This window comes from Aulonocara stuartgranti, assembly GCF_965226115.1.
Source record: "Aulonocara stuartgranti genome assembly, chromosome: 3".
NCBI lineage: Eukaryota > Metazoa > Chordata > Actinopteri > Cichliformes > Cichlidae > Aulonocara > Aulonocara stuartgranti.
In genome coordinates this window covers 44,734,995-44,762,431 of record NC_138941.1, presented here as the reverse complement: position 1 = coordinate 44,762,431, position 27,437 = coordinate 44,734,995, and the positions used below count along the sequence as shown (strand labels likewise).

At 40.6% G+C, this 27,437-nt stretch overlaps 2 protein-coding genes across 3 annotated transcripts; one reads left to right on the top strand and one right to left on the bottom strand.

Moving 5' to 3' along the window:
• Positions 1-313: 313 nt before the first annotated feature.
• On the bottom strand, positions 314-4,386 carry LOC309703285 (FH1/FH2 domain-containing protein 1). Of its 2 annotated transcripts, XM_082528046.1 has the most exons (9): positions 3,697-4,386; positions 3,426-3,566; positions 3,107-3,289; positions 2,329-2,448; positions 2,092-2,253; positions 1,720-1,970; positions 985-1,213; positions 784-892; positions 314-607 (listed from the first exon to the last, which is right to left on the bottom strand). In XM_082528046.1, exons 1-9 carry the CDS (start codon positions 4,162-4,164, stop codon positions 579-581), a joined length of 1,692 nt encoding a protein of 563 aa, XP_082384172.1. In that variant the 5' UTR covers positions 4,165-4,386; the 3' UTR covers positions 314-578. The 2 variants fall into 2 exon arrangements, with proteins under 2 accessions (XP_082384172.1, XP_082384171.1); XM_082528045.1 differs by having other exon boundaries at positions 2,092-2,448.
• Positions 4,387-9,988: 5,602 nt separating this feature from the next.
• On the top strand, positions 9,989-22,854 carry LOC309702897 (uncharacterized protein). The gene is made up of 7 exons (XM_082527531.1): positions 9,989-10,273; positions 12,025-12,129; positions 12,614-12,703; positions 12,960-13,034; positions 19,369-19,439; positions 19,524-19,695; positions 21,387-22,854. Exons 2-7 carry the CDS (start codon positions 12,061-12,063, stop codon positions 21,594-21,596), a joined length of 687 nt encoding a protein of 228 aa, XP_082383657.1. The 5' UTR covers positions 9,989-10,273; positions 12,025-12,060; the 3' UTR covers positions 21,597-22,854.
• The last annotated feature ends 4,583 nt before the right edge of the window (positions 22,855-27,437 follow it).

Here is a 27,437-nt window from a genome sequence, read left to right as displayed (position 1 = left end):
TAATCTCTTCGCTGATAGGTTTCGTGCTCTTGCCACTGCCGTTGCCGCTCATTGATGACGACATTCATGTATGCTAATCAATTGACTACCCGACGGTACGTACGACACTGCTAGTTTGTGGCTCTAAAACATTGATGGCTGTGCTTTGTTTTAACCCGAAACCGAGGCACAACTGTAGTGTTTTACTGGTTGAGAGCAGCAGGGGTTAAGTCCTAAAAACAGACACGCTTGCCAGTCTCTATTTTGAGTCTTTACTTTTATTTATTTTTTATTAAGGAGCTAATATGAAAAATTCAGTTAATGTTACATACACAATAGATTTGATCCAATTGATTGTTGAAGTTGTAGTTTATTTGAATTAGTTCCATTAAGACAGAGATAGAAATGAATATATTTTTATGTATTTGATCAAAACCATTATTTTACCAAAACCATTTTATTCATTAACATTGAATAGCATGTGAAATCTCATGCGCTTGTCAATCTCTTACTGGTATAGTGCTCTAAATGTAAAGCTGCAGTGTAACAACAATGCCATTAATAACAATCACACATTGCTTCTGCATATGTCAGCAGGGTCACCACTTCATTTTCCGAGAAAATGCACCTGTGAGGTAAACAAAAAGGAATTCATTTGTGACACATGACAATCATACTGGCCAACCTTGAGACCTCAGAAGTAGGGAGACATTCAAAAGGGCTGTTGGGGGGGGGGGGGGGTATACATATACATGTACATATATATATATACAAAAAATGGAATGAGCATATTATATAAAGTACCTTGGAGGTCAGCCATCCTCTTCCTGTTTCGAGGCAAAGTAACATCCAATCTTGACATGGACTCGGGTGTTCTCAGTACCTCCTCCAGCCTACCCTGCTCATCATTGTCCTGGAGGAGTATGAATGGATTAATAAAATAGTGCCCTCATACCCCCCAAATTGACTATAATATTTTTGTATAAATTAATTTAGTGTAATAACCTTTGATGGAGTTTGTTGATTTTTTCTTTTTCCTACAGGGGTGTTTGGACCCGGGCTTTCGGTCGCATTTTTCTGTCGCTCCCGCTCTCTTTCTCTCTGCAGTAGGATAGCCTGTTGCATGGTCCTGTACTCCAGGGAAAAGTTACTGATGGTTTTGCAGAAGTCCTCCGGTTTGGTGTCCCTCACCATGGCCCGGGAGTAGCCAAGGAACAGGAGAAAAGAGTGGAACCTAGAAAAAAGTAAAAACGGTGTAAGCAAAGACTTGTTGAGTAAGGAGTCAGTCAGTCTGCCATACCCACTGGCAGATCCATGGCCTCCTGGAAACCACCAATTGCTAGAGAACTTTCAGATAAAATTTATCACAAAGAAGCTTAAGATGCTGCAATGAAAACTTCCTTGTGCTTTTCCTTGTATTGCTAGCAGACTGCTGTGGATGTGTACACTTTGTATGGAAAACATCTGTACAAATAGTCCCCACGGCTCAGGAAGTAGCAGTGAAACTTGAAAAAGTGCTTGGCCTATGTGAGTAAGGACTGAGATACGCTAACTAAGAATATATTGTACTATTCTTAGTTAGCGTATTGTCTGTCTTGTCTTAATGTTGGTTTAAAATGGAGCACTGTAACAAAAAATAATTTCCCCCAGGGATCAATAAAGTATTCTGATTCTGATTCTGATTCTGATGGAAAATGTTTTGTTTGCTAACAAATATCATTTAAAATATGATTAGAGTACCTGTTGATAACCCTACGATGGACGGCTCTTAGGACTTTCAGCCTTTCCTCACACTCTTTCAGAATCTTCGGAAGCCTGTGACGGAGCGAACCGTCCGGGGCCAGGGCCTCATCACCTATCCCTTTCATCTTTTCCCCCTTTCCTCCTTTCCTCTTTTCGTCGGCTTTATTCAGCAGCTTCACCTGCTCCCATGATGCTTTGCACAGGCTCTCCAGCTGGGTAAAGTTAGACTGGACTTGGGAGTAGTCACACTGTAAAGAAGAGAAGGTTTTGTGCTTTCCACAGTTTGCTGGTTTAACTGACTCTATAAGTGATCTTCAGAATGAATCAGCTGTGTTAGACAAATGCAAATCCACAGATGCAGCCACACACCTTTCCACCTTTAGTAACCGCGGTGATGTCCGAGTAGAGGTCAGAGGATTCTGGATAGAGCTGCAGCAGTAACACGCAGACGTGGTGCAGCAGGGGCTGGCGAGTGTGTGTGTCCCTTACCTGAGACAGCTTCCCCAGGTAACTCAGCTCAAAACCACGGGCCTTGGGATAAAACAATGTGTTGCAAGAAATAATGGAAAGATGGATAAAATCAAGCTTGCGTCGGAATGCACTCACCTTACATCCGTTGAGAAAGTTACCGATCGCTAGCACTGTCGCCAGGATGTACTTGAAGGTCTGGCTGGCTGCCAGTTGTTCCATGCCCAACTTCAGATGGAAGAGAGGCTCAGCAATTTCCTTTTTAAGAGGAGTATACATTTAGAGGGCGTTTTGGTGGTTCATATAGAATAGTTGAGCCATCACATCCATCTTTTATTTTTAGTCAGGTGATGTATTAGGAGAAGTCATCACAGTGGTGTTTTTGCCCTGCAGAACCTGTGTTAGTTTGTATAAGTGCAGTGTCCTTATACAGCAGCATCTCTTGTCCTGCACTTTCATTCAACTTTGCAAGACATTATTTGCGGTTCTCCAAACTGTGCACTAAAGTGTAGTTTATCATGTTTGATTACATTTTATGTGTTATTATCTGACATATTGTGTGTTGTTCAAAGTGTACCATGATACTGCATGAATACAAGCAATGAAAACTGCACATGGGTGGGAGTGGTGGCGTGCCATAGAAAAACAACGAGAGGAGCTTGCCTTGGCTGCTCCTTTTTAGGCAACTTTTATGCAAGCTTCTTCCATCTGCAACAAGCTTCTGTCTCTGTTCTTTGGTTATCACTGTTATGCATCCAGGAACACTGATAAAACCAGACTATTTATAGACTTACTGAAGTCTATGGGAATATCTTAAATGTTTGATGGAGTGCATAAAAATGTGACACCAAGGGGTCTTGGCAAAGCTTCATTATGTAATGATCTGTGAGTGGGAAATTATTGGATTTTTATTTACCCTCTCCAAGGAGTCGTAATCCAGAGCAAAGGCCCAAAGCTGAAGCCTGGTGCTCAAGTGTGGGATTTCCCCCAAAGTGAGGAGGCAAAGCTCAGCCGGTGCCAGAGAGGCATTAGGGTTCTGGGCCTTGGCCTCTTTGATCAGGCAGAGTTCCTCTTCAGTCGGGATCAGTGCCTGAAGACGCTGTTTTGGAATGAGCGTAGAACAGATTATCTTAGACCTAGTTTGTAACCCTTTTATTTTACCTGGGTATTGCTGGGTAGTTCATCAAACAAAAATGCTTTAGCTCGAAATCTGGGCGATTTACCCTTTACTGTACCTGAATGTCCTCTCTTTCTAACACACAGCTGTCCATGCTGTAGATAGCAGGGGGGAGGAGGCGCGGAGGGGGCAAGCTGCTCAGGGCAATAGTTATGATGTTGCTGCGCTTCACTCCCAACACCGATATTGATGGCTGCTTCTGTGTTGAGGGGGAATAAAAAAGGATTTAAGGCATTTTAATCTATATAATGCACATCAGTTTGTAGCTATTTGAAAACCAGAATTACATGGATGAATGAACAAAAGGATGTCTCTGTCATCAGTCTCACCTGCCGCCCTGAAACAATGTTCAGACTGCTGCTATTGGCTTTAGACTTAAACAAGTACTCCAGATGGTTTTTATCCAAATTCACCGGCTCGAGTCTGGCCCAAATGGTCTGAGTCCCAAAGCGTGTCATCCTGGGGAGCGGTGCCAGATTCTGCAGCTCCCTCCAGTGAAGCTTCAAAGTGCGAGACTTAACGGTACCATCTTTAGGTGAAGCTGAGGGCAAAGGTGAGGCGAGAGAAGGAGGAGGGGGAGGTGGGGGAGGAAGAGGAGGGGGCGCCGGAGGTGCTCGGAGACAAATTGATGATTTGATAGTTGTTAGGGTTCCCTCATCCTCTGTGCTGTCTTCCTCATCCCAGAGGTCGGAAAAATCCAAGGTGTTGAGACAGAGGCGTGCAGCTGGTGTTAGCAATGAACTCCAGGATTGGTCAAAATCCCAGGTCAGCTCTTTGGATTGTTCCAGCTCCTTCATTGTTCCTTCAAAGCTGCCTGTAACTCAAAAGTAAAAATCCAATACCATTACCGTGGCGACCTATACTTACTTTTTCCTGCTTAATAAAAGGCTACTCCAAAGTGAAAACTTCTTTTTTATATTAGAAAAAAAAGGAATAAGGTTCTTCCACACGTCTTGATCTTTCACATAAAGCAAAACTTAAATCCTTCCTTGTCTTCTCACCATGCATTCAACAACCACCTCACAAACACTCTGTATCCATCTGAATGTCTGTGGATGCTCTGCCTCACTTGTCCACCACAGAAGTGCATAACTCACACACCCAAGTCACAATTTTTCAACCACCTCTGGGTGTTCTCGCTGCACCGTAACCTGCAATTGCCTTAGGGTGTAGCGTTTGTCCCTCGCATCTAAAATGACAAGCCGTGTTTGATCCAAAAGTCCACCGGTATCTTGCCTGGGTGCCAGAAGCTCACAGCCTCAGACAAAGGAAAATTCTTACAATTTTTGACAGGTTGTATTTAGTCCTGTATCCAAATCTGATGAGAAAATCCAAAGAATGCCTGTCTGAATATCCAAATGATGTGCCTCTGTAGCCGTCCCTCGACATTCATCTTCCTCTGTTGTTCTCCAAGTGACAACGAGGGCGCTTTCATGAGGAAGCGAGAGAGACTCGTTCGTCCGTTGGTGTATCAATTTCGGCTTATTTGAGTTGCACCCTTTCCCTTAATTTTCTTATCGAGCCTGGATCTCCTGTTTGTATTGCTACTTGTGTATACAGAACCTCTCTATCTGCCTCTGAAGATCTGTGATATCCCCTCCTCTTTTGCCTCCCCTTCTCCCCTATGAGCACATAAAAGAGTGCAACTGACCAAATGTTGACCTGCTTTCATTTTACATGCAACTTTGTGGACAACAAATCAGCAAACAGTAACTGCACGACATTAGGCCAAAGCACACAATGACGCACCATTATTCCATGCATGCTTGTAAATCCTTTGCTTAAACCTTGTGCTAAAATGGAGAAAATATTCATGGGTACAACAGCATCTCATAACAGAAAATAAATCCTTAATGAAAACAAATTAATGACTTTAAAAAACAGAGTTCAGTGAGCATAACTGCAAAAACACTGCTGTAAGATTGCAAGTTATAATCGTTAATATCGTAGCATTTCAAAACACAAAATACACAGTTGTGTTCTAGGGAGTCGTTTGCATGGTCGACGTGCAGCTCTAATGCGGATCCCTCCCAAGGCCATTAAGCCTCTCCTAATTACACTTTATCTTGTTCAGTGGGCCTGCTGTCTACAAGCAGCAGTAGGGCTCAAGGGACATTTTGGCTAAAATGAGGTCTATTTGCAATGGTTAAGCTCATTTAGCATATACAGTACTGCAACAGTCTCAGACCACCCTTCATATTTACATTTTGGAAAAGGGGGAAATAGGTGGAACAAGTTCTTGAATTGAATTGAAATACATATAAAAATATATGGAAATACAGTATCTAAGGCAAAAACAGAGTTTGTACATTTCTAATGAGCATGAAAGTCAATATTTGGTACGACCACCTTTATTTTTCAACACTGCCTGAATTCTCTCTGGGAAATTTTTGGTAGTCTTCAGGAATAGTTCTTCAGGCTAAGACAAAGCTCTTCTTTGCATGCTGGCCCCCTTTAAATGACCCCGCACTGCTTCAGTGCTGTTGAGGTCCGGGCTCTGGGGAGGCCGATCCATGACTGACTTCCACTGTGTTTTTTTTCTATCTAGGCATGCTTTTACTGCATTGGCAGTATGTTTGGATCATTGTAATGCAGAACAAGGCAGCAAATGCTTTTCAGGTGGAATTTAATGGTGGATAAAAACCTGGTGGTACTTTTACACATGAAAAATCGTTTTGACAGATCTCCAACACCACTGGCTGAAATTCAGCTCCAAACCATGACAGAGCCTCCTCCTTATATACTGATATCAACCAAATATTTTACACTTGAATTCATCACTCATCAGTGCAGTTCTTGTGTAGTTCTGCATACCTTAGCCTTTTCTCCATTTTTCCTTCCTTAAGAATGACTACTTTACAGCCACGTCTCCACTGAGACCATTTCTGTTAAGGGCTTTAAAAAAAAAAATCTGTTAGTACCGATAGTGAGGTGTGTGTTCACTAAAACATGTTCATACTTGCAGTTAAAGGCTGAATTAGGTTGACTCTTACCCAGTTACCAGACATAATGTCAGCTGCCCTAACCTAACAATATTTTAGTTATCATGTGACATCTGTACAAAAACAGACAGATCCCCCTTGGGAATGGCATTTCCGGGTGAGTTCTTTTGATTAAAATGAGTGGGAACTTCCATGTCTCCCTCTGTATATTTGTGTTGTCGTGTTTGTATATGTGACTGTATGCATCTCTTTTCAACTGCTTCTCTGTCTGTCCCGGCACAACTGCTGACTGTAACCCGGTGCCAAGATAAAGATCAGGATAAAAACTAGCCATAATCGTACCCAGTTTGATGTTTTTGAGAAGTGGGGGGTCAGGAATTAGAGCTTTAAATATTTCATTTACAAGGTCACTTAGAACTAGGACTTATCAATTTAGTTAGATAATAAAGATGCATATATCAGTGACCATGTCACAGTTTTCTAGAAAGAATGCAATGATAGCGTTTAGCTGTTTTACTGATCCAGATACAGTATTATTTATTATTATTATTATTATTATTATTATTATTATGTCCATAAATGCATTAACCCAAATGCAGAACAATAAAATCTAAACTATGTAAAAGTAGCTTTTTTCAGCAGCTATCATTTAAATGAACAAAATGTAGATGATGTTGAAGGGGCTCTGTGTTTTCTGTGTTGTCTTGAAAAATGTGCATGTGAGGATTGATGACTCATCCACTGCAAACCAAATCTACCTGCAGGTACAAATAAAGTATCCTGAACCTGAATCTAAGAGGAACTGGGCATGTGCTTTCAGCTTCATGCCAAAGATTCTCTAGAACAAGCTAAAAAAAGACCTTGAATTACATTCAAACCACTCAACACATGCCTTTGAATGTGCACCATCTTTCGCCAAGCAACTGAAGGTCTTATTTTTCTGAAGACAATTACATACCAGTGTGCCACACTTCTTTCTAGCACACATTCATTGCAACAATGCGGGACTTGTGACCAGTGATGGTACATTTTCTCCTTTCACTGGACCTGATGTATTGTCGGCTCACAAAACCAGGGTGTGACAACCCAGCCAGAGGTAGAGAACAATATGGATTAAAATATTCTGGCAGTTTAGTATCATATCTTATCATTGTTACAGAGTACAGTGGTCCCTCGTTTATTGCGCGAGTTACGTTCCAATGACAACCTGTGATAGGTGAAATCCGCGAAGTAGCCAACTTTTTTTTTTTTTTTACAATTATTATAGATGTTTTAAGGCTGTAAAAACCCTCACTGCACACGTTATACACTTTTCTCAGACAGGCATGAACATTTTCACACTTTTCTCTCGTATTTAAACACTCTCAAAGTTCAAACCGTAGAAAAATAAGTCCAGTATTATGGAATGAAACCAAAGATCAAACCCTGTTTTCAGGTCCAGAACATGAGAATAGAGCAGCTGTGAGAGAATTCAACACTAATGAATCAGTCGTATGGAAGTGGAGAAAGCAAGAAGAATGACTTGAGTAAAGTTTGACTTTTCTGACTGTTTTGTTTTACTTAATGCACCTTATAATCCGGCGTGCCTTACAGTCTGAAAAATACGGTAACTTCTACCTTCCTTTAGCATGTCCAGAAGTCCAACTGCCTGTGCTATGGTTAGCATTGTCCTCTGCCTTTTGGATGCTACCATAGATGCCTTTGACCGTGCAAAACGTTTCGTCAACATTCTTGTGTTTGTTGGGGATAAAACGTACAGTACAGCACTTCAGAATCACACTGCTAGAGATCGAAGATTTATGTAAATTTGACAAGTTGAAAGCATTCTGTACAGTACGGGAGACACGGCACGAGATTGACTGACAATGGTGTGCAGCCAATCAGGACGCAGAACACAATGCGCTTTAAAAAAAAAGCATGCAAAAAAAATCTGCGAAACAGCGAGGCCGTGAAAAGTGAACCATGTTATAGCGAGGGACTGCTGTACGGACAAACAAGTATTTTTTAAAACAAAGATTTTTCTGTATTTTTTTTTCTGTTGTTTTTTTTTTTGTTTGTTTGTTTTTTAAATATCTCCCATCCACATGAAAATGTCAGAAAACAACCTCATGTGCTGTCAAGGGCATGGCAGAGTAGCATGTGACAACAGCTCATTGTGTAGCGATGTCGGCCAATGAAAATCCTATAAATAGTAACACAGAGCACCATCTGACATCAGGAAAGGAGACACAGGTGCACACTTTTGCCCCTTTCCTTGCTCACCTGTAAATGGAGGAGTTAAAAATCTAAATTCTGGAAGGTGTTTTTATCAGAAGCTCAGTTTTCAGTGGTGTGAAATGGTTCTTACATGTAGATAAAAGCATCAACATACACACACAAAATTGCATCCATATTCACATGTCTGCATACCTGTGGACATGTCCTTGTTTCAAAAACAGAAATGTGCAATTTGACCAAAAATCCAGATTTAAGACCGTGAGCTTATAATTATTATTTTATTTAACCACCGTGGTCCTTTCTACTTCTTTCTGGCATCAAAACACCTGTTTCAAAATGATCACCTTGTTATCATATGATGCTGCAGGTAGAGCAGGTCATCTGCTAGCTGGAAGACTGATGGTTCAATCCCTGGCTGCTCCAGTCCACATGCCAAATATCCTTGGGCAAGATACTGAACCCTGAGTTGAGTAGTGTGTATTGAGGAGTATGATTGTTAGATGGAAAGCACTTAGGCATACAAAAAAGTGCTTGTATGATGGGTGAATGAGGCATGTTGTATACAGTGCATTGAGTGCTCCAGTACTGTAGAAAAGTGCAATATAAAAAACCTTCATTTGAATCAGGTCATGTTTTAAGAGCACTGAATTATTGGATATATATAACATGAGCTCATATACTAACTCACAAGAAATGGGTGTTTTATTGGAGGAAAGAATGTGACTGGACAGTTAAGGTCCCTGAGTGAGGACAGAGTACCCATAGCAGAGCAGTGCCCAGAATCATGTCTGTGGAACCGTTAGGAGATTCAAGATTCAAAGTGTTTATTGTCATGTGTACAAAGAAAAGCATTTCTCTGTGCAATGAAATTCTTTCTCTGCTGTCCATACATAGATACCGGTTAATATGTACAAATAAAACTACCACAGATAAATACAAATAGTATGAATAAACACTGTAGCCTTAAAAATAAATCCCACTTTTCATTCTTTGTTTGTTTGTTTGTTTGTTTGTTTGTTTGTTTCTTTCTTTCTTTCTTTCTAGTGTTTAAGAGTGGACTAAGTTCTCATGTAGGCCACTCTTTCTCACAGGTTCGAGTTAGTTGAAATTTTAAGACATCGAAAAAAGAATTTGTGACTTATGGATAGTAAAAACTATTTGTGAAACGTCATCAGATTTTTTGAAAAATCCAATAATACCTATCTTGTTATTTATATTTTAAGTGTAATTTAGTTTTTACTAAAAATTCAATTTTCAGGGGGGTTCTCAAGTTATACTTTGTAATATTTTGAAACCATTTTTTTTCAACAACTGGATTTACGTTTTGTCTCAGGAAACGTTCACACCTGTTTTTTAGTATTCCGTCCACAGATTCATCATTTTCAAATGTATGAGTGGTACAAAAAAGGCACGCAATGGTTAGCTTCAAAGGCATTTATTTTGAAAACACCGGACGGAAATCCCTGTTATATGCCGTTGCTTCTCCGCGCTCCCGAACATTCGGTTTCCCAGTGAGCACGCGCTTCCCGGACCGTAGCTGCCCGTCATCGCTGGCGCTGACATCACACGGAGGATTTGCTACAATGTCAAACACTCACAAGCAGCGCGAGCTCATGGCTTCCCCGCGCCACAATGACAAACACCGCCGCGTCCTGCTGCTCATCCTCTAAATACTACACAACTACGACCACAACTACGACCACCGTCCATGGCTTTATTCCGCGATTTTGGACAGGATGCGTTTGAGGTGAGACGGGTCACTCAGTTCTTTTCTAAATTACTGCTTTTTACTTGTAATTCATTTAGTTTATTTCGTAATGTTTTTAATTGAAAATTGTAGCTGATGTTTGAATTCTTGTTTGTTAAAAAATTAAAACCTTTAAACGCAGACGGCGTGTTTCCCCGTATCTTTATGGGAAAAGTTCCCCGGCTCCCTAACGTTGATTGCTGTGCTATTACGTAATGGGAGTGCGGACACTGCTGAACGGATTTTACAGTGAGGTGCCGTGATGACACATCTCTGATAGCACAAGCTCGCGGATTGCGTAGTAAAGACCGCGTCATATTTGCACACCCCTGTAACACCAAGTTTGTAGCCAAATAACGCATTTATCCCCTCACTGATTCACTCAAAGCACAACACTTCACGGTTTTCCAGGCTGTTAGTTGACCCAGCTATGACTGATTTATTACTGTTTTAAAGAAAAAAAGTCATTTAATTACAGGTCCTCATTGAACAAATACATGCTAAAAACAGAAGAACATTTAAGTGATTTGTGCTTGTATTTTTAGCTGGAAAATATATAAATGTCTAATGTTGCTACTGATGTTGCTCATACTTTTATAATATCTGCAGTGCTGTGAAAATGCATGTACTCTCTTTCTGATTTTTTCCCCTTATTTGTCATGCTTACTTCTTTTAGATCATCAAACACATTTTAACATTACACAGCGATAACTGATTAAAATAAAAAAAACGAGTTTTTTAAATGATGACTTTATTTATAAAAGTAAAAATAAAGCTATCCAACCCCTGTGTGCAAAACTAATTGCCCCGCTTTGTTAAATCATGTTCAGGTTCATTAGCTACTGCCAGACCTGGCGAATCAAGAAATCACTTCAATAGAAGATGTCTGACAAAATGAAGCAGGCTCAGATCTCAAAAAGCAACACATCATGTCCTGATCTAAAGAAACAGCTGATAAACAAAGTCATTGACATCTGTTAGTCTGGAAACAGTTACAAAGCCATTTTTAAGGTTTTGGGACTCGAGAACAGTGGAACACTGGTGAACCTTCCCAGGAGTGGCTTACCAAAATTACTCCAAGATCACCCGGACGACTCAACCAGGAAGTCACAAAAGACCGCAGAACAACATTAAAGAACCGCAGGCCTCACCTGCTTCAGTTAAGGTCAGAGTTCATGATTCAACAATAAGAAAGAGAATGGGTAAAAATCAGACTGCATGGGAGAGGTCAAGGAGAAAACGACTGCAGAGCAAAAAGAACACAAAGGCAGGTCTCACATTTACCAAAAATATTTTGCTGATCCTCAAGAGTTCCGAGAAAATATTCTGTGGACTGATGAGACAGAAGCTGAACTTTTTAGAAAGTTTGAGTCCTGTTACATCTGCAAAAAACTAGCACAGCAATTCATGAAACAACATTATACCAACAGTCAGACATGGTGGTGGTCGTGTGATGGTCAGGGCTGCTTTGCTGCTTCAGGACGACTTGTTGCAACGGATACATTTTGTATTTATTCTGGTTCTCTTTGTCTAATATTAGAATTAGTTTGATGCTCTGAAACATGTAAGTGTGACAAATATGCAAAAAACAAACCCTAAGAAATCAGGAATAGGGTAACTACTTTTAGTCACTCTGTTGTTTTCAGCACATTGCTAAGTATCAGCATCAGAAGAAGACACCGAGTACAAGGTGTTCACGGTTAAGTGATGACAAACTTTGAACCTGACTGTGTGCTGTTTGTGCGTCTCAGCAAATCTATGTGAGTGCGTGAGCCAGGTCAGAGGTCATGTTGCGGAGGGAATCCGACTCCCACGGCCTCTTTACCTTCGGAGAGACGTCCGACAATGACTGTGAGGTGAGGCTGTTTATTTATACCTGCTACCGGCGTACCTCTTAGATCTGCATGTGGCTCTAAAGTAGGCTGCAGTTGACACAAAATGTAACCGAAGGAACCCACAGATCCAGTTGCTGAACACGTAATAGCTCAACTTTTTGACTTAATTGTGTTATTTTTTTTCCTTTTAATAACTCTAGTGTTCAGCACTTGGCAGTCAAGCATTTTTAAGTGAGTAGGCAGATAATGTCAAAAGCCAGAAATCTCTCCTCTGAGCCGTTGACAGAGATATGAAAACTTTTGCCAATGATATCCAACAGCCAGGCTCATCCCAGGTCATGTGACAGTGATATAGCTGTACCTTATGTAAGTTTGTACAAGCTTCTTACTCCTTCCCTATATCTCTGTCATTATGCTGCTGTCTAAGGATAAAAGGGACCAGAAGCTTCATCAAGTCAGCAGATCACAGTTGTTTATCCTCCCTGTCTTTGTCTCTCTGTCTTAGATGGGGGTGAGCTGCAGAGAGGTAGATGTAGCGTGTCTGTGCGAGGCCGGTCCCTGTACACTTTATTCAGAAGCACACACGCCTACGCCGGTGAGTGCTCAGGCTTTCCACTTAAGTGTCTGTGGCCGTCGCTCAACCCGCTCAGATCTGAGAGTGTTTCTTCATCTGTAATCAGGCTCTAAATGCTGCCCGACGACCTCTCTGCATCTTTGTCGCTGCCCTGTTTTATTTTAAAGTACCTGTTCACAGATATCGACGAATCACGTGTTAGCTTTTCGTTTTGTTTTTTTTTCGAGATGTGAATCTAATCAGTAGGTCTGTCTCTCTTCCTGCTTTCTGTTCTCAGGACACGCGGCTGTGTGAACGCTGTGGAAAAAACAAAGTGATGGTAACCAGGTACTCTGAGGGATACGGCACAGAGGTAATGTGTAGCATATGTGTGCGTGTCTTTATGACAGTGCTCTGTGTGCAGCTACTTAATGCTGTTGCAGAGCGCTGTGTGTGGAGTCCAGATATGTAACACGTTATAAGACTTTTTGATATTTGTGTTGATTTCCTGGCAGGCAGCTGGCATTTTTATAGGCTTTTAAGATTCCAGCTTGTGAGCAGTACATGAGTAATACCAGGGTTCACTTAGGCCAGATGATTGATGCTCATGCCACAGATAGACATTTTCAAAAAGGATTTTCAGTCTCTTAAAACTAGGGTTGGACCATTTATTGCTAACTGATATACAGCACTGTGCAAAAGTCTTGAGCCAGCCCTAACATCTCTATATTTTGTCATATTTTGAGGCAAATACTGAAACTTTTCTGACAAAGTTGTATTTTTACTCAGTTGTATATAGAATTTGTGTTCTATTTTTATACTATTGTATATTTTATTCTATTTTATTCTACTGTATATAGTATTTTATTTTATTCTATTCTATTAGAATAGAATTATCTATTTCTATCTTATCTTATCTTATCTTAACATGCACAAACTTACAGGTAAATACAGCATATAAATCAAAAACAGAGCTTGAAAGTCAATATTTGGTACGACCTTTATTTTTCAACGCAGCTTGAAATCTCTTAGACAATCTTTCTTTAATTAATTTTTGAATAGTTCTCCAGGCTTCTTGAAGGACATTCAAAGTTCTTCTTTGTCCTAGATCAAAATCTCCAACACCATTGGCTGAAATGCAACACCAAGCCATGATGGAGCCTCCACCGTGCTTCATACACGCTCACTTATCATCATCATCATTTATTTAAATAGCACTTTAAAAACACACCTGGTAGACCAAAGTGCTGTACAATACTAATATGCACTAGGGCTGCCACAAACGATTATTTTGATAGTCGTCTAGTCACCGATTATTTTTGCGATTAGTCGACTAATCAGATCATCATCCATTGGACGTAAAACGTACAGCTTATTGCACCAGCAGCATCTGCTCTTATATAACTATCATTAGCTTACAGCTTTAAGTGTTTACGGTCTGTGCTAACAATAAAGACAAGGTGATAGTTTATTAAATTTTAATGAAATTTGCAGATTGTTTTGGTGGAGTTTAATAAACTCCTTGCTATCTAAAATATAACAGGACACCGGAGTAAATTCTCGAGCATCTCACACTGATAATCAAATTCAAATTTTACAAATTCAAATTTTATTTGTCACGTACACAGTCATACACAGTACGATATGTAGTGAAATGCTTAGACAACTGCTCGTGACCTAAAGAAAAAAAAAAAGGAAAAGGCTATGAATAAGATAGGAAATAAATATGAAAAATTAAAAAGTGTAAATTTAACTAGGAAGGAATAAAATATAAAAAATTAAGGTTAAAAATGAAATAACTGTACAACACAAATTAGAATGAAGGGTAAATTTAACTGGAAAAGAATAAGATAAAATATATAAATTAAAGTTGAAAATAAAATAACTGTGCAACAAAATACACAATACACAGTATAGAACTATATAAGAATGTATGAAGAAATATAAATAAATAAATATATATATACACACAATAACAGCAGCTGTACAAATATTAACTGGAAATGAAGAATATAGTGACCAGTGTTGTGCAATCCACATTATGTCTTGTGCAGTGCAAATATGCTGTCTGCTTGACGTTTATTCAGCTGTGTGAAAACTATAACTTTAATCTCACCCAAACCGATTTACCCAGGAACAAATAAAATACCGTATTTCCCGGACTACAAAGCGCACCTGAATATTAGCCGCACAAGCTAAAATCAGGGGAAAATCCTGTTTTGTACATACATTAGCCGCACCTGACTAAAAGCCGCGGGTGTTTCAATGTTGACTTATCATATGTAAGAGAATATGCACAAAGGGAATTGTCAGGAAAGAGATGGCTGTTTGGAGACATCACTTTTATTAATATTTTGAAAAACAAGTTATGGGTACATATTTGCACATGTAGTACATAACAGTAGCCTACAGCACACCAGAAAAAATAGATTCGGACTACCTTTTAGGCTCAGGTGCAGTGACACAGCTTTAACAAGAAGAAAAGTCAGTCATTCACCACCATCTTTCTCTTCTTCCTGCGCACTAAAACCACCAAAGTCCTCTCCTCCAGTGTCGGATACAAACAGGCTCAGGATGGCTTCGTCATCCACTCTCCGCTTCTCTCCTTCGTTGTCACTTTCAAAACCAAAGAAATCCTTGTTGTCAGTGTCAGAGTCGAACACCCTCAGAAGGGCCGTGGCGGTGTCCTCCTCTCCATCATGCAGCAGTCCAGCCCTTCAAAATCCGTTGGTGATCGTGGATGCTTTCACACTTTTCCACGCTGTCAGAATCCACCGGTGGAGTTGAGCATAACTTGCTTTTCGCAAGTTTATCGCCGCTCATCATCCACGCCTCCCGCTGAATGCGTAGCGCTACTTTGAAGTTTGTTTTTCGCGCTACTTCGTACGGCACCATGTTGCCTGGCGGACGGACATGTGACTAACATACCACTCTTGAACCCCGATCCTTCCGCCAGGCAACGTAGTGCCGTACAACAGCGGAACACACAAAACAAATCGTCTTACGATATGACAAAAATCATGGACAATCCATAGAAAAGCCGCACCTGACTAAAAGCCGCAGGGTTCAAAGCTTGTGTAAAAAGTAGCGGCTTATAGCCCGACAATTACGGTACTAAAAAAAGCCAAACAATAACATAACGAATTATCTAAGTGACTTATATATCATGTTTAACCTGAGTAGCGAAAGACGGCGGTGGGTTTGAAAACGATTTGCCGGGAGTCCGGTGTTCTTCACGGCGCTAGTGAGCCTAGCCCCCGGCTCGCTATCAAGCTAGTGGGTAACAGACGTCTCCGAAAACGTCGGAGCGCTTTTGAAAATATGTGGTGTCTTGATAAACTGAGCAGATATTTGATGTTTACACAGCTACATTCTCGCCTGAAAATATGTTAAACGTGTATTTTGTGACCCAGAAAGAATAATAAGAGTAGCATTAAAACTAACTAGCTGCCGCCATTGTTGGAAACTGAGCTGGGCTGCGCTATGAATTCTGGGACACAGCTTCTTCTTCTTCGGGGTTTAACGGCAGCTGGCATCCTTGTACATGCAGTGCTGCCATCTTCTGTTTCAGTCCGTTATTACACTCTTAAATCCTACTACTTATTCCTGCGTCTTTTGTGATCTTACAAAGCTTCAAACGATGCGTCGACTATTAAATCAGTCGTCGACGATTTTGATAGTCGACGTAATCGTGACTAGTCGACTAATCGTGGCAGCCCTAATATGCACATAGTAATAAAACCAGACATAGCAATAAAATGTTAAAACAAAACAAACAAACAAACAAACAAAAATCCTTATGTTCCTCTCTCCTGACTTCCTCAAAAACAAACAAACAAACAAAAATTGGATTCCTCACTCCAGCGGACCGGTTGCTATTGTTTTTCAGTTTGGCTCTTGCTGTGGTTAGATTTTTAGGCCTGACACTTCTTCTGTCCTCTACTTGTCTTCCACAGATTTTTTTTAAAGGACATCCAGCGTTTTGCCAGGTTTTTGGGTAATAGCTCTTTGGGAATACCCTTTTTGGTGCACAAATAGTTTATTTCCTCTGGCATCTTGCACAGATTTCACAAATGAGTACAAGTTTTGTGTTTTGTGACAGGCTGCGAATACCAAAGTGTCAGCCACTGGACTGACAGAAAGAGGGGAAAAACCAAAGAAAAACTGTGGAAGAGCTCCAGAAAGGCTGGAGTACTGTTGCTCAAGACCACTTTAAAAAATAAAATAAAAATTCTGGCTCTTTAAAGCAAAAAATTTAAATTAGGAGGGACTCCAGACTTTTGCACAACTCTGTATAATTGGCTTATACGTATCGAAATGGAAATAAGCACCGCAAATATTTTAATCAGTGAGGTGGGTGATTTGATTTGTGATACAGTTTTCCTGAATTGATGGTGATAATGCTAGCTACCCTTACATGAAACAATATCCAAGATAAGGGGAAGCATGAGCAATTTACCAAACAAGTCAAATATAATGAAATCATTTAATAAAATGCCTTTATCTGTTTACTGTAGCCTGAACCTAAAACTAGCCTGAACTAGGTAGCTTGTTTAGCAGAGTGCAGCTGTTCTAACATGCTGTGCTGTCAGCGTTAATCTCGTTAAAATTACATCAACACCATAACCACATTAACGCTGCAAATCTCTGTTAGGGAGTTATCGTGGATCACCTTGTGTGTGGGGCTGCATGGTGCTAATGAGTGAACAAGCTAACTGCGTTGACACCATGCAGCCCCACGCAAAGTGGGGCCCCACGAAAGTGATTTTTTAAATGCTAAAAACGTTAGTTTGTCTATGCTGTTTATATTTTAAAAAGTTATCAATATTTGGTATTCTTAAAAAAAATCACAAAATATTGCAGTACTGTGTTGTACGAAAATCATTGCTATATCCCTGTCATGCAGCTAGCTGCTATCCGATTGTTCAGTCTGACGTCACTAGCCGTGTCTGGACCTAAACTCCGCTGCAGGTCCATATATCAAACGATCACTATGGCATTACTGAGAGTTGAAAAACTGTCTAAAGTCTTTCATCTGTATTAATAAAATGATCAGCGTTCTGCACTACCAGGTGTAACAATTGAGTTTAGCATCCAGGCATCCGTGAAAACGGAATTTATGACATTTAACGGAGTTAGAAGTTAGCAGGGAGTTAGCTCGCTAGCTTCTATCTAAATACAATATAGCATGTCCTGACTGCGGGGATTTGGAAACAAATTAAAACGTACAGCTCTGTTATCACTTCCAGCATAAATGAAGACAGAAAACTAAACAGCAGTGACGTTTGTAGGGTTACTGAAGTTGAGCTAGCTGGTATATAATGATGTGCTACGTGACCGCTAGCGACACAGCTATGTTAGCATAATATAAACAAGCTAACGTTTTTTTCCACTCGATAAAAGTTAACGTGACTGTTCTCGGTGGTCAGGAACAAATGTAATCGCATGGCAGGATGCTGTAAAAGGACCAAACTTCAGCCAGGAGAACAACTGAGATAATCCATCCACAATACGAGGTTAGTCATTCATATACTGCTGCATGGGCTGGGCTGTAGTTACATCTTAAGGTTTTAAAAACTGAGCTTAAATAAATGATTAGCGGTAATAAAAGCCGAGGGAGGTCAACAGTGATCACTGACTGTTTTAGGAGCTTTTTGAGATTAAATAGAAGAAAATACATAACATTAAACATGTTAACAACACAAAAGCCATATTAAACGCAGACTACTTTAGACCCGGAAGTAGGATTCGTCACGTCATCACTGAACAACCGGATAGTTGTGTCTGCACCCACCTGCTCATTTGAGGCCACACCCTCAGTCAATGGAAACTGTAAGCCTTGCTATAATTTAAACCCATGAGTTATATTTAAAAAATGGAAATGTAAGGCAGTCTTGAAAAGGGAGATTTTTTTTTTGGTAGCAGGCTGTAACAATTTATAGTTGTGTTGCAAAATTAGCCATTTTAACATAGGGCGCTGTGGTGACTTGCTTTTGGATTCAGCCTCAAGTGGCCATTACAGGAACTGCATTTTTTGGCCAGAGATAAAAACACACAGCACATTATGTTAATAGCTCATTGTTTTTTTGTTTTTTTTTTAAATGCTAAACTTATATTTTCAGTACAGAGTGGCAGTAGTTCTTGTTACTATAATATACAGTTTAGTATTCAGTGATATATTTTGTGTTCTGGAATAGGAACCTTTAGACAAATCAATGATTTTTGAGTTATCCCCGTTATTCAGTATCTATCTATCTATCTATCTATCTATCTATCTATCTATCTATCTGTCTGTCTGTCTGTCTGTCTGTCTGTCTGTCTGTCTGTCTGTCTGTCTGTCTGTCTGTGACAGAAAGAGGTAAAAAGACTGGTACTGTTGGGATATAAATACTCTCTGACTTCATTACGTTATGGATAGAGGTGTGAGCTGATTCATGCTTAATAACAATGGTGGTAATATAAAAAGTGACGCATTAGCACACTCACACAGACAAATGCCATCATCAAGTGGTATTTGGTTTCACAAACTGTGTTGGTCTGTGATGAGTCACTGGGATTTATGGGTTTCTTTCATTTTAAAAACTCAAAAAATTGAAAACACTTTTGTATTTGTCATATTTTATCCCAGCTTAATGGCTGCTAACACATTCCTCTGTGTTTCTGTTGGTTATTATATATTTTTTCTTGTCTTTTTCGCTCCATTGCAGGAGGAGTGTGTGTTATCTGACCCTCAGGGGGAGAGTGACGCAGATGCGGATATAGAGGATACAGACTGCAGGTCACCGACACGTTCATATTCACACAGTGTGCTGCGCTGTACCTTACTGTATCTGACCTTGTGCCTTTGACTCAATTTGTTCAGACTCCAGGAGCCTGGTTCTCTCCAGCGAATCAGCTCACGGAGACGGAAACGTCCTCGAGTAGCGCGACAAGACACCACGGAGAGCGAGGATGATGGCGGGCGAAGCCATAGATCCCATCGATGGAATCTGAGGCTTAGTCCTGACAGAGCACACAGCAGAACCATACTCGAGGTAAGAAGAAATAAATAAAAACAAATCAAAATCAAGCAATCAAGATGTGATTGTGGTGCAGACCTTCAGCTTTAATTCAAGAGGTTTTTATTCAAATTTGCATTAATTTTATGCATTTAGTTGAATACTCCAAAAGAGTGTTTCACTCGGTTGACATCAGGTCACCGTAGAAAATTCTATTTCTTTGCCATGAAAAACTTTTGCAGCCTGCTTTGTATCATCCAATCAAGCTTGCAGCATTTGGTTGAATCTGAGCAGAGAGTATAACCCCCTCTGCACTTCAGAATTCGTTGTCCTCTTCTATCAGCAGTCACATCATCAATAAACACGACATGGACAGTGTATCCATGTCATAACACTGCCTCCACCGTGCTTGACATACTAACTTTTCCCCTTCTCGTCCATCATTGTGATAAAAGTCAGTCTTGATTTTGTCTGTCCAAACATATGTACACCTGGCTCTTTCACATGTTTTCTGAGGCTTGAGCCTGTAACCAGTGGTTTGCACCTCATTGTAAACATCTGTTTCCATTAACAAAAGCATCTTTTGATTGGAGACCCAATGATACACCTACCTGCTTGAGAGTGTTCTCGACTTGTTTAGATGTTGGGATGTTTTTTCTCTTAACCATTGAAATAATCCTGCCATCTTGCACTTTTAGTCATCTTCTGTGGTCCTTCAGGCCTTCTGCTATTGGTATCAATTATTCATTCATATTTGAAATTCACAAAAATTCAGCTATTATGTCTGCTTTATTTGTCATGAAATAACGAGCTGCTTGTCAGTCAGTTGTCCAATTCTACTTGAGCCTTTGAATCAGTGTTGCCAACTCCTCAGTAAGGAAAATCGCTATTGGCTGTCCTAAAAGTCGCTAGAAGTCGCTAAATGACGTCATCGCCTAATTTGCATAATTGATCATGCTAATCTAATTGTAACCTATGTTGTTGGAGAGAGAAATAACATCGTGGAAGAGACATAAAGTGAGTAAAAACGTCCTAAATGCATTTAGAGTTTATTTAGAACTACAAATTAAATTTCTTTTAGCAATTATTGTTTTTTTAATGTCACAATTCCAACCCTGCTCCTTTACCCGGGCTTGGACCGGCAAGTGACCCGAAATAGGCACTCTGGTGGAGTTACTTTGTGTGTGTGTGTGTTTATAAGTAGTTTTAAACCTTGTGATCCACAAAACAGCATAAGAGTAAAAGAAGAACTGACTGCGTTACAGCACCCGCTGCTTGTTGAGAGTAAAAGCGATACGCGCTTTCACGTGTTTTTTTAGCGACTTTCTTTAGAAAAAAAGTTGCTAAGGGGTCTGAAAACTCGCTAAATATAGTGACAAAGTCGCTAAGTTGGCAACACTGCTTTGAATATGGCTTAATCTTTATAGAAATGGTAAAGCAGTTAATACAGTACTTTTGTTAAACCCCTTGAATTAAAGTTGAAAGTCTTGAATATTGATTGTTTGATTTTAAATCTACTATGTGGTGTACAGAGAGAGAAAATTGCCCCCTGAAAAGTGTCATTATCCAAATACTTTCTGACTCACTGAATGCACAGAATTTTCCAGGTTCATACTATTACTTCCCTGTTGCTTTAATTAGTTACTCTGCTCATTTAGGGTCTAAAAATGAAGTACAAACAGAGAAATTGAGGTCTATCTCAGTTCTCTCCTGCGTCTGCCTTTCAGGAGAGCATATCACAGGTCAGGCCACTGATCATTTGCAGGCCAAACGTGGAGAAGCAGAAGAGTCCTGATGAGGTGACCCGAGGCTCCAAACTGACGTCTCTGTGGCCGTCGTCCTTCTCTCTTCCTCTTATCCTCCTCCTGTCATTACCTCTCTCTGTTTCTCTCATTGTTTTTATCGTGTCTTTCCTCCTTCCGTGGGCCAGTGCTTGACCCCCGCCATGCCTGCTTCAGGATATTAGTTTCATTCCAGAAATGACAGAAAGTTCTACCGACTCATATAATGTAGTGGATAGCGTAATTTCTTTATAAACGAGTAGAAAGACTTGAAGATAATAATAGATTAGCAATACTGAATTTGTGTTCAATGTTTCTTTTCCTCCTTTCTTTAAATATCTTGACTTTAAGCGAAGGTCGTCCCTCGAAACCAAAAAGGCACTGAGAAACTTTCATAACGCGGCGCATTTTGATCGAGAATGTGCTCACAGTGAACACAACACAAACTCAGCTCCTGCCTCTGTCTCATAAAATCTCACCTTCCGTCTCACTTTTCCTCACCCCCTCGTTTGTAAAAATAGACCTCTCATCTCGCTCCTTATTCTAACAAGCCACTGGAGTGACACAGAGGGGGGGGGCAAGGTTTTATGGCTGTGCAGGTACTTTTAAAAAGGAAACTAGGAGGCTCGGTAGGAAAACCTGCGAAAGACAATGCTGCCGAACTATGCAATCCCTCTGTTTGTACCGCGGCATCTTAACTGCTGTTCGAGTACGTCTCCTATGTCCTTGGCACTGTCGACACCTTCGTGGCCCCCCGTCCCCTTTTCTTCCTCTGAGGAGTACAGTTTGTGAATGCAGGGACTCGATGGTTCCAAAGTAGAGCGTGACCCAATTTAAAAAGCATTACCAGGAGAGATCTGATACAGCTCCCATCGTGTATGATCTACAGCACATCTGTTATAACGAATAAATTACATGTATTAATTTACGCGCCGCAGACCTCAAAATAAAACGAGCTTTGGTGGCAGTGTGTTACAGGAGTTTGGACACTATTTCACAGTCTTACATTCATATTTAAGAATGCTTATGTAAATTATGATTTAAGAGGACTAAGCTTGACAATCAGTCATGCTGTTTATTTCAAGCTGGAATATCTAGAAAACGCCATCTTTTGGCTATGTTTGTACTGTACATTTCATTTTATGTTGTTTTGTATGTGTTTTGAAGTTAGGGTTGTTTTTTCTTCTTCCACACGTCACACTACTGATGCTTGCTTGCCTGTAGAAAAATGATCATTTTAGGTTAATATCAGGTTGCACTGTGTTAACTGGTTAGTTTTAGAGATTTTTCTCTCCTAGTTTGTTGTCATGTTGTAGTCTTACATCTTATTTCTATATGTGTTTATCTCTGTTTCATGGGGCCCAGAAATTCAATAAAACTAGATTGTATTTTGACAACAAAAGCCTTTCTTTCTTTCTTTTTTTCTCCACTACCACTTTAAAACCAAGCAGGTTGCAGAAATGAGGCTAAACTGCTGACTTATGTCTTCGTTATAGCTACTACCATTAGCACTCATACATCTTCAAATGTAAAATAGTAAAAACCAACACAATTGTATCTCATATCCCCGTATTGGGCGTTGTTTTTGGATTATTGTAGTAAATGCTGGTCCAGGTTCAACATGGCAAGTGACCAATTGCATTGTTATGATGTCATAGTTTTGCATCGTGGAAAAAGCCTGTCGATGGACTCTCAAGAAAAAATAGGATGGCAGTCAGGGTTAGGGTTTGGTGTGTGTTGTGATGGTGTTTCCACATTGCAAAACTATGACATCACAGCTATGTCACTGGTCACTTGCAGTGTTGAACCTGGACCAACAAGAACACGAACACAGGGACATCATATCATGCTGTCTTTAACCGGGTGGCAGGAAGTAGAATAACACACCAGGTTACAAAAATCAAGAGTTGCACGAGTTAGCGAAAACGGCAGCTAATGACAACACTGACAAAGTCGATATCAGTTTAACGTCAACTTTGTGGTACAGTTCTGTTTGCCAGGCAGGACATGGTGGGTATAATGGGGTCCTTAGCCTCTGGGAACATCAGCGGTTTCTTTATTTTACTGTGTCCGGTGTAGTCAGGATATCCAGATAGTAGATAAGGGTTTTCCAGTTCTGGACTTTGTGCCTGCCATTGCTTATCATTGCAGTTAAGTTAATAAAATAAGTCAATAATAGTCTAAAATCTCCCTTTTCGAGACTGCCTTACATTTCCATTTTTAGACTATAGCAAATGGTTTGGAAACTGCATTTTGAAGGAACCAAAGTTGGTTTAAACAGGATTGTTGAGTAAAGCTCTGACTACAAACTGACTACACTGATCTTCTGGTACCAACAATTTTGCCTACACTTTCTGCATTTTCATGTCCAAAATTCAGTTTTAGGTGGTTACACATAGGATTATCTGTAAACCTCCAAAAGCCTCAGCAACACTTTAGGTCAACTGCTATGACTTTAACTTTTTATATATATATATATATATTTCACTTCACTCATTTCTGTCCCACTCTGTGATCTAGATTACACTTGCATTGATCTTATCTTGCAGGATCTTATCAATGCAAATATGTATATTTTCCCACCCATCCATGGTGATCCTGGAGCTCATCCCAGGTGACACTAAATGAGAGAGAGAGCTGTACAAGTTGCAGGTCAGTCACATGACATTTTTGCAAAATGTTGAGTTATTGTTTCTGATTTTTTTTTTTTTAGACCATGCAGAGTTACAGAATAGGCACTCTGACAAAAGATGACAGTGCTCGGTGCTTGAACTACTTGTGCCTCTCACTCTGTTGAGCCGAAAAAGAAGAATGCAACCCTCATGTCCCAGCAGTGTAGCTGCTCTTGACAAAAGGGCCTGAAGGGGGGAGGGGGGGTCCAATAACGAGGTTAGCGCTCTTCACTCCTCCTCCTCCTCTCACTGCTTGCATTGCCATGGTAACAATCAGAACTGCTGCAGAGGAAACAGACTTTTCATAAGTAAGATTGTGAGCAGCTGCCCAAAGCTAAACTGTAGGTAATAATGTAGGTACAGAAGTGTATCCGTATCTGCCGTGAATGTATATACAATGGCAAATATCTGTACAGGTTGTTCCTGAATGGCGACGTTTTTAGGGTGTATTAAAGCATTAAAAAAACATCTTACAGACAGTTGAATGCTTACAAGCACACATTCAGTGTGAAGAAATGTTTAAGCACTCAAGTGCTCTTTTGAGTGCAGTTGAAAAGGGGCCTTAATCACTTGCCTGCTTGTTTAAATCCTTCTGCGTGTGAATGCACAGTAGGCATGTGTTCGTGTGATGCCTCACATGTGAAGCCAAAGTCACCGTGTCCTCAGGTAGGAGTGTTTTTTTTTAAGCGATCTGTTGCCCACCAGTTTCATTTCCAAAACACCTACTCACAGTCCCGAAACTTCAAAGCATGTCAGTAGATTTTTATTAGGAACCCACAGTGTGAACAAAACATCCATTGATCTTAGAGGATGTATGAAGCAGGGTTTTGATTTTAAAGATAAAAGATCTTCAACCAGTGATATTGAGCTTAAACACATTTAAACAAAACAGAGACAAAAACAGCAGCTAGCATGAACGAGATCAACACTGCTGTACAGACAAAGATCAAATCAAAATGTTTTTTCAAATGAGAATAAATGCACCTAGCCGTTTTTGCTGCAGTTTCCTTATCAGATTAAAATGGTACACTTTATGGACTTATACATTACACCTACAGGAGCTTCTTGGTTGTGGAAACCCATGCCATGAAGTTCTCCGTGGACAGTTTTTATGCTGATGTTAATGCCAGAGGAGGGTTGGAGGTCTGCAGTGACTGAGTCAGCCAAGTGTTTGTGACTTTGTACACTAAACTTGTGAATGAGTTGCTGTGGAGCCCAAACACTTCTACTTTACAATAATCCACTTAAAGCTGATGGTGGAATATTTACACTCAACAAAAATATAAACGCAACACCTTTGTTACTGCTCCCATTCCCCATGGGATGGACGTAGAGACCTAAAATTCATTCCAGATACACAATATAACCATCCCTCCCAAACAGTGGTCACAAATCAGTCCAAATGTGTGGTAGTGGGCACATCTGCCATATTGAGATAATCCATCCCACCTCACAGGTGTGCCACATCAGGATGCTGATCTGACATCATGAGTAGTGCACAGGTGTACCTCAGACTGCCCACAACAAAAGGCCACCCTGGAATGTGCAGTTTTTTGCGCTATTGGGGGTCTGGGGACCCAGAACCGGTCAGTATCTGGTGTGACCACCATTTGCCTCATGCAGTGCAACACATCGTCGCATGGAGTCTATCAGATTGTCAATTGTGGCCTGTGGAATGTTGGTCCACTCCACTTCAATGGCTGTGCGAGGTTGTTGGATATTCGTGGGAACTGGTACACGCTGTCGTATACGCCGGTCAAGCACATCCCGAACATGCTCAATGGGTGACATGTCCGGTGAGTATGCTGGCCATGCAAGAACTGGGACATTCTCAGCTGCCATCTGCCCTGAACAATGTGAACCATGATTCATCCGTGAAGCGCACACCTCTCCAACGTGCCAGACGCCATCGAATGTGAGCATTTGCCCACACAAGTCTGTTACGGCGACGAGCTGGAGTCAGGTCAAGACCCCGATGAGGACGACGGGCATGCAGTTGAGCGTCCCTGAGACGGTTTCTGACAGTTTGTGCAGAAATTGTTTGGTTGTGCAAACCAATTGTTCCAGCAGCTGTCTGGGTGGCTGGTCTCAGACGATCTTGGAGGTGAACCTGCTGGATGTGGAGGTCCTGGGCTGGTGTGGTTACACGAGGTCTGCGGTTGTGAGGCCGGTTGGATGTGCTGCCATATTCTCTGAAACGCCTGTGGAGACGGCTTATGGTTGAAAAATGAACATTCAATGCACGGGCGACAGATCTGGTTGACATTCCTGCTGTCAGCATGCCAGTTGCACGCTCCCTCATTGCTTGTGGCATCTGTGGCATTTTGCTGTGAGACAAAACTGCACATTCCAGGGTGGCCTTTTGTTGTGGGCAGTCTGAGGTACACCTGTGCACTACTCATGATGTCAGATCAGCATCCTGATGTGGCACACCTGTGAGGTGGGATGGATTATCTCAATATGGCAGATGTGCCCACTACCACACATTTGGACTGATTTGTGACCACTGTTTGGGAGGGATGGTTATATTGTGTATCTGGAATGAATTTTAGGTCTCTATGTCCATCCCATGGGGAATGGGAGCAGTAACAAAGGTGTTGCGTTTATATTTTTGTTGAGTGTAGTAGGACAGAAATTTCATAAACTGTCTTCCTGCATCAGCAGCATCCTATCACAGTATCATATTGGAGTTCAAGGGGCTCTTTAGAATGCCACATTCTTTCACAAATAAATAAAGGCAGTAGAGACAGACTGGAGGCCTGATTTTGCACACCTTTGGCAATGGGACTGAAAATATCTGAAATGAAAGACAAAGAGGTGTGGTTCTAAACTTTTGTATGAATGGCATGAATACAATTAGTCCTAAAACAAAATATACCCCACTACATCCCAAACCTTGACACCGTATTTTCTTCAGTGTCAACCTGATTAAAAAAAGGAAATAAAAAGGTACTTGTGATTAGGTTTGCTTACCTTCTGAGATTTATGCTCCACTAAATTATAACTAGACGTTTAGAACCTGCTTAACTCTGAAGACCATTTAGTAATACGGCAAAGAAGATTTTAAAATATCTTTATAAAATTCTAGCAGCTAATATATTGACAGATCTTCTAAAACTGGGACTTCCTGTCTAATTGCCTCTGATTTGACAAATGTTTTCAACTGACTTGAAGAAACTTGTTTCCAGCTTAGAGATTTCTTGGATTTCATTGGTTAGTCAAAACTAAACACTACCTAGCACTGTGACGGGACAAATTCATAAATAGCTGGCGCAGGCCAATCCAGTTACATTTCTAAAAATGTGGTAATGCAAGGAGAGAGCAT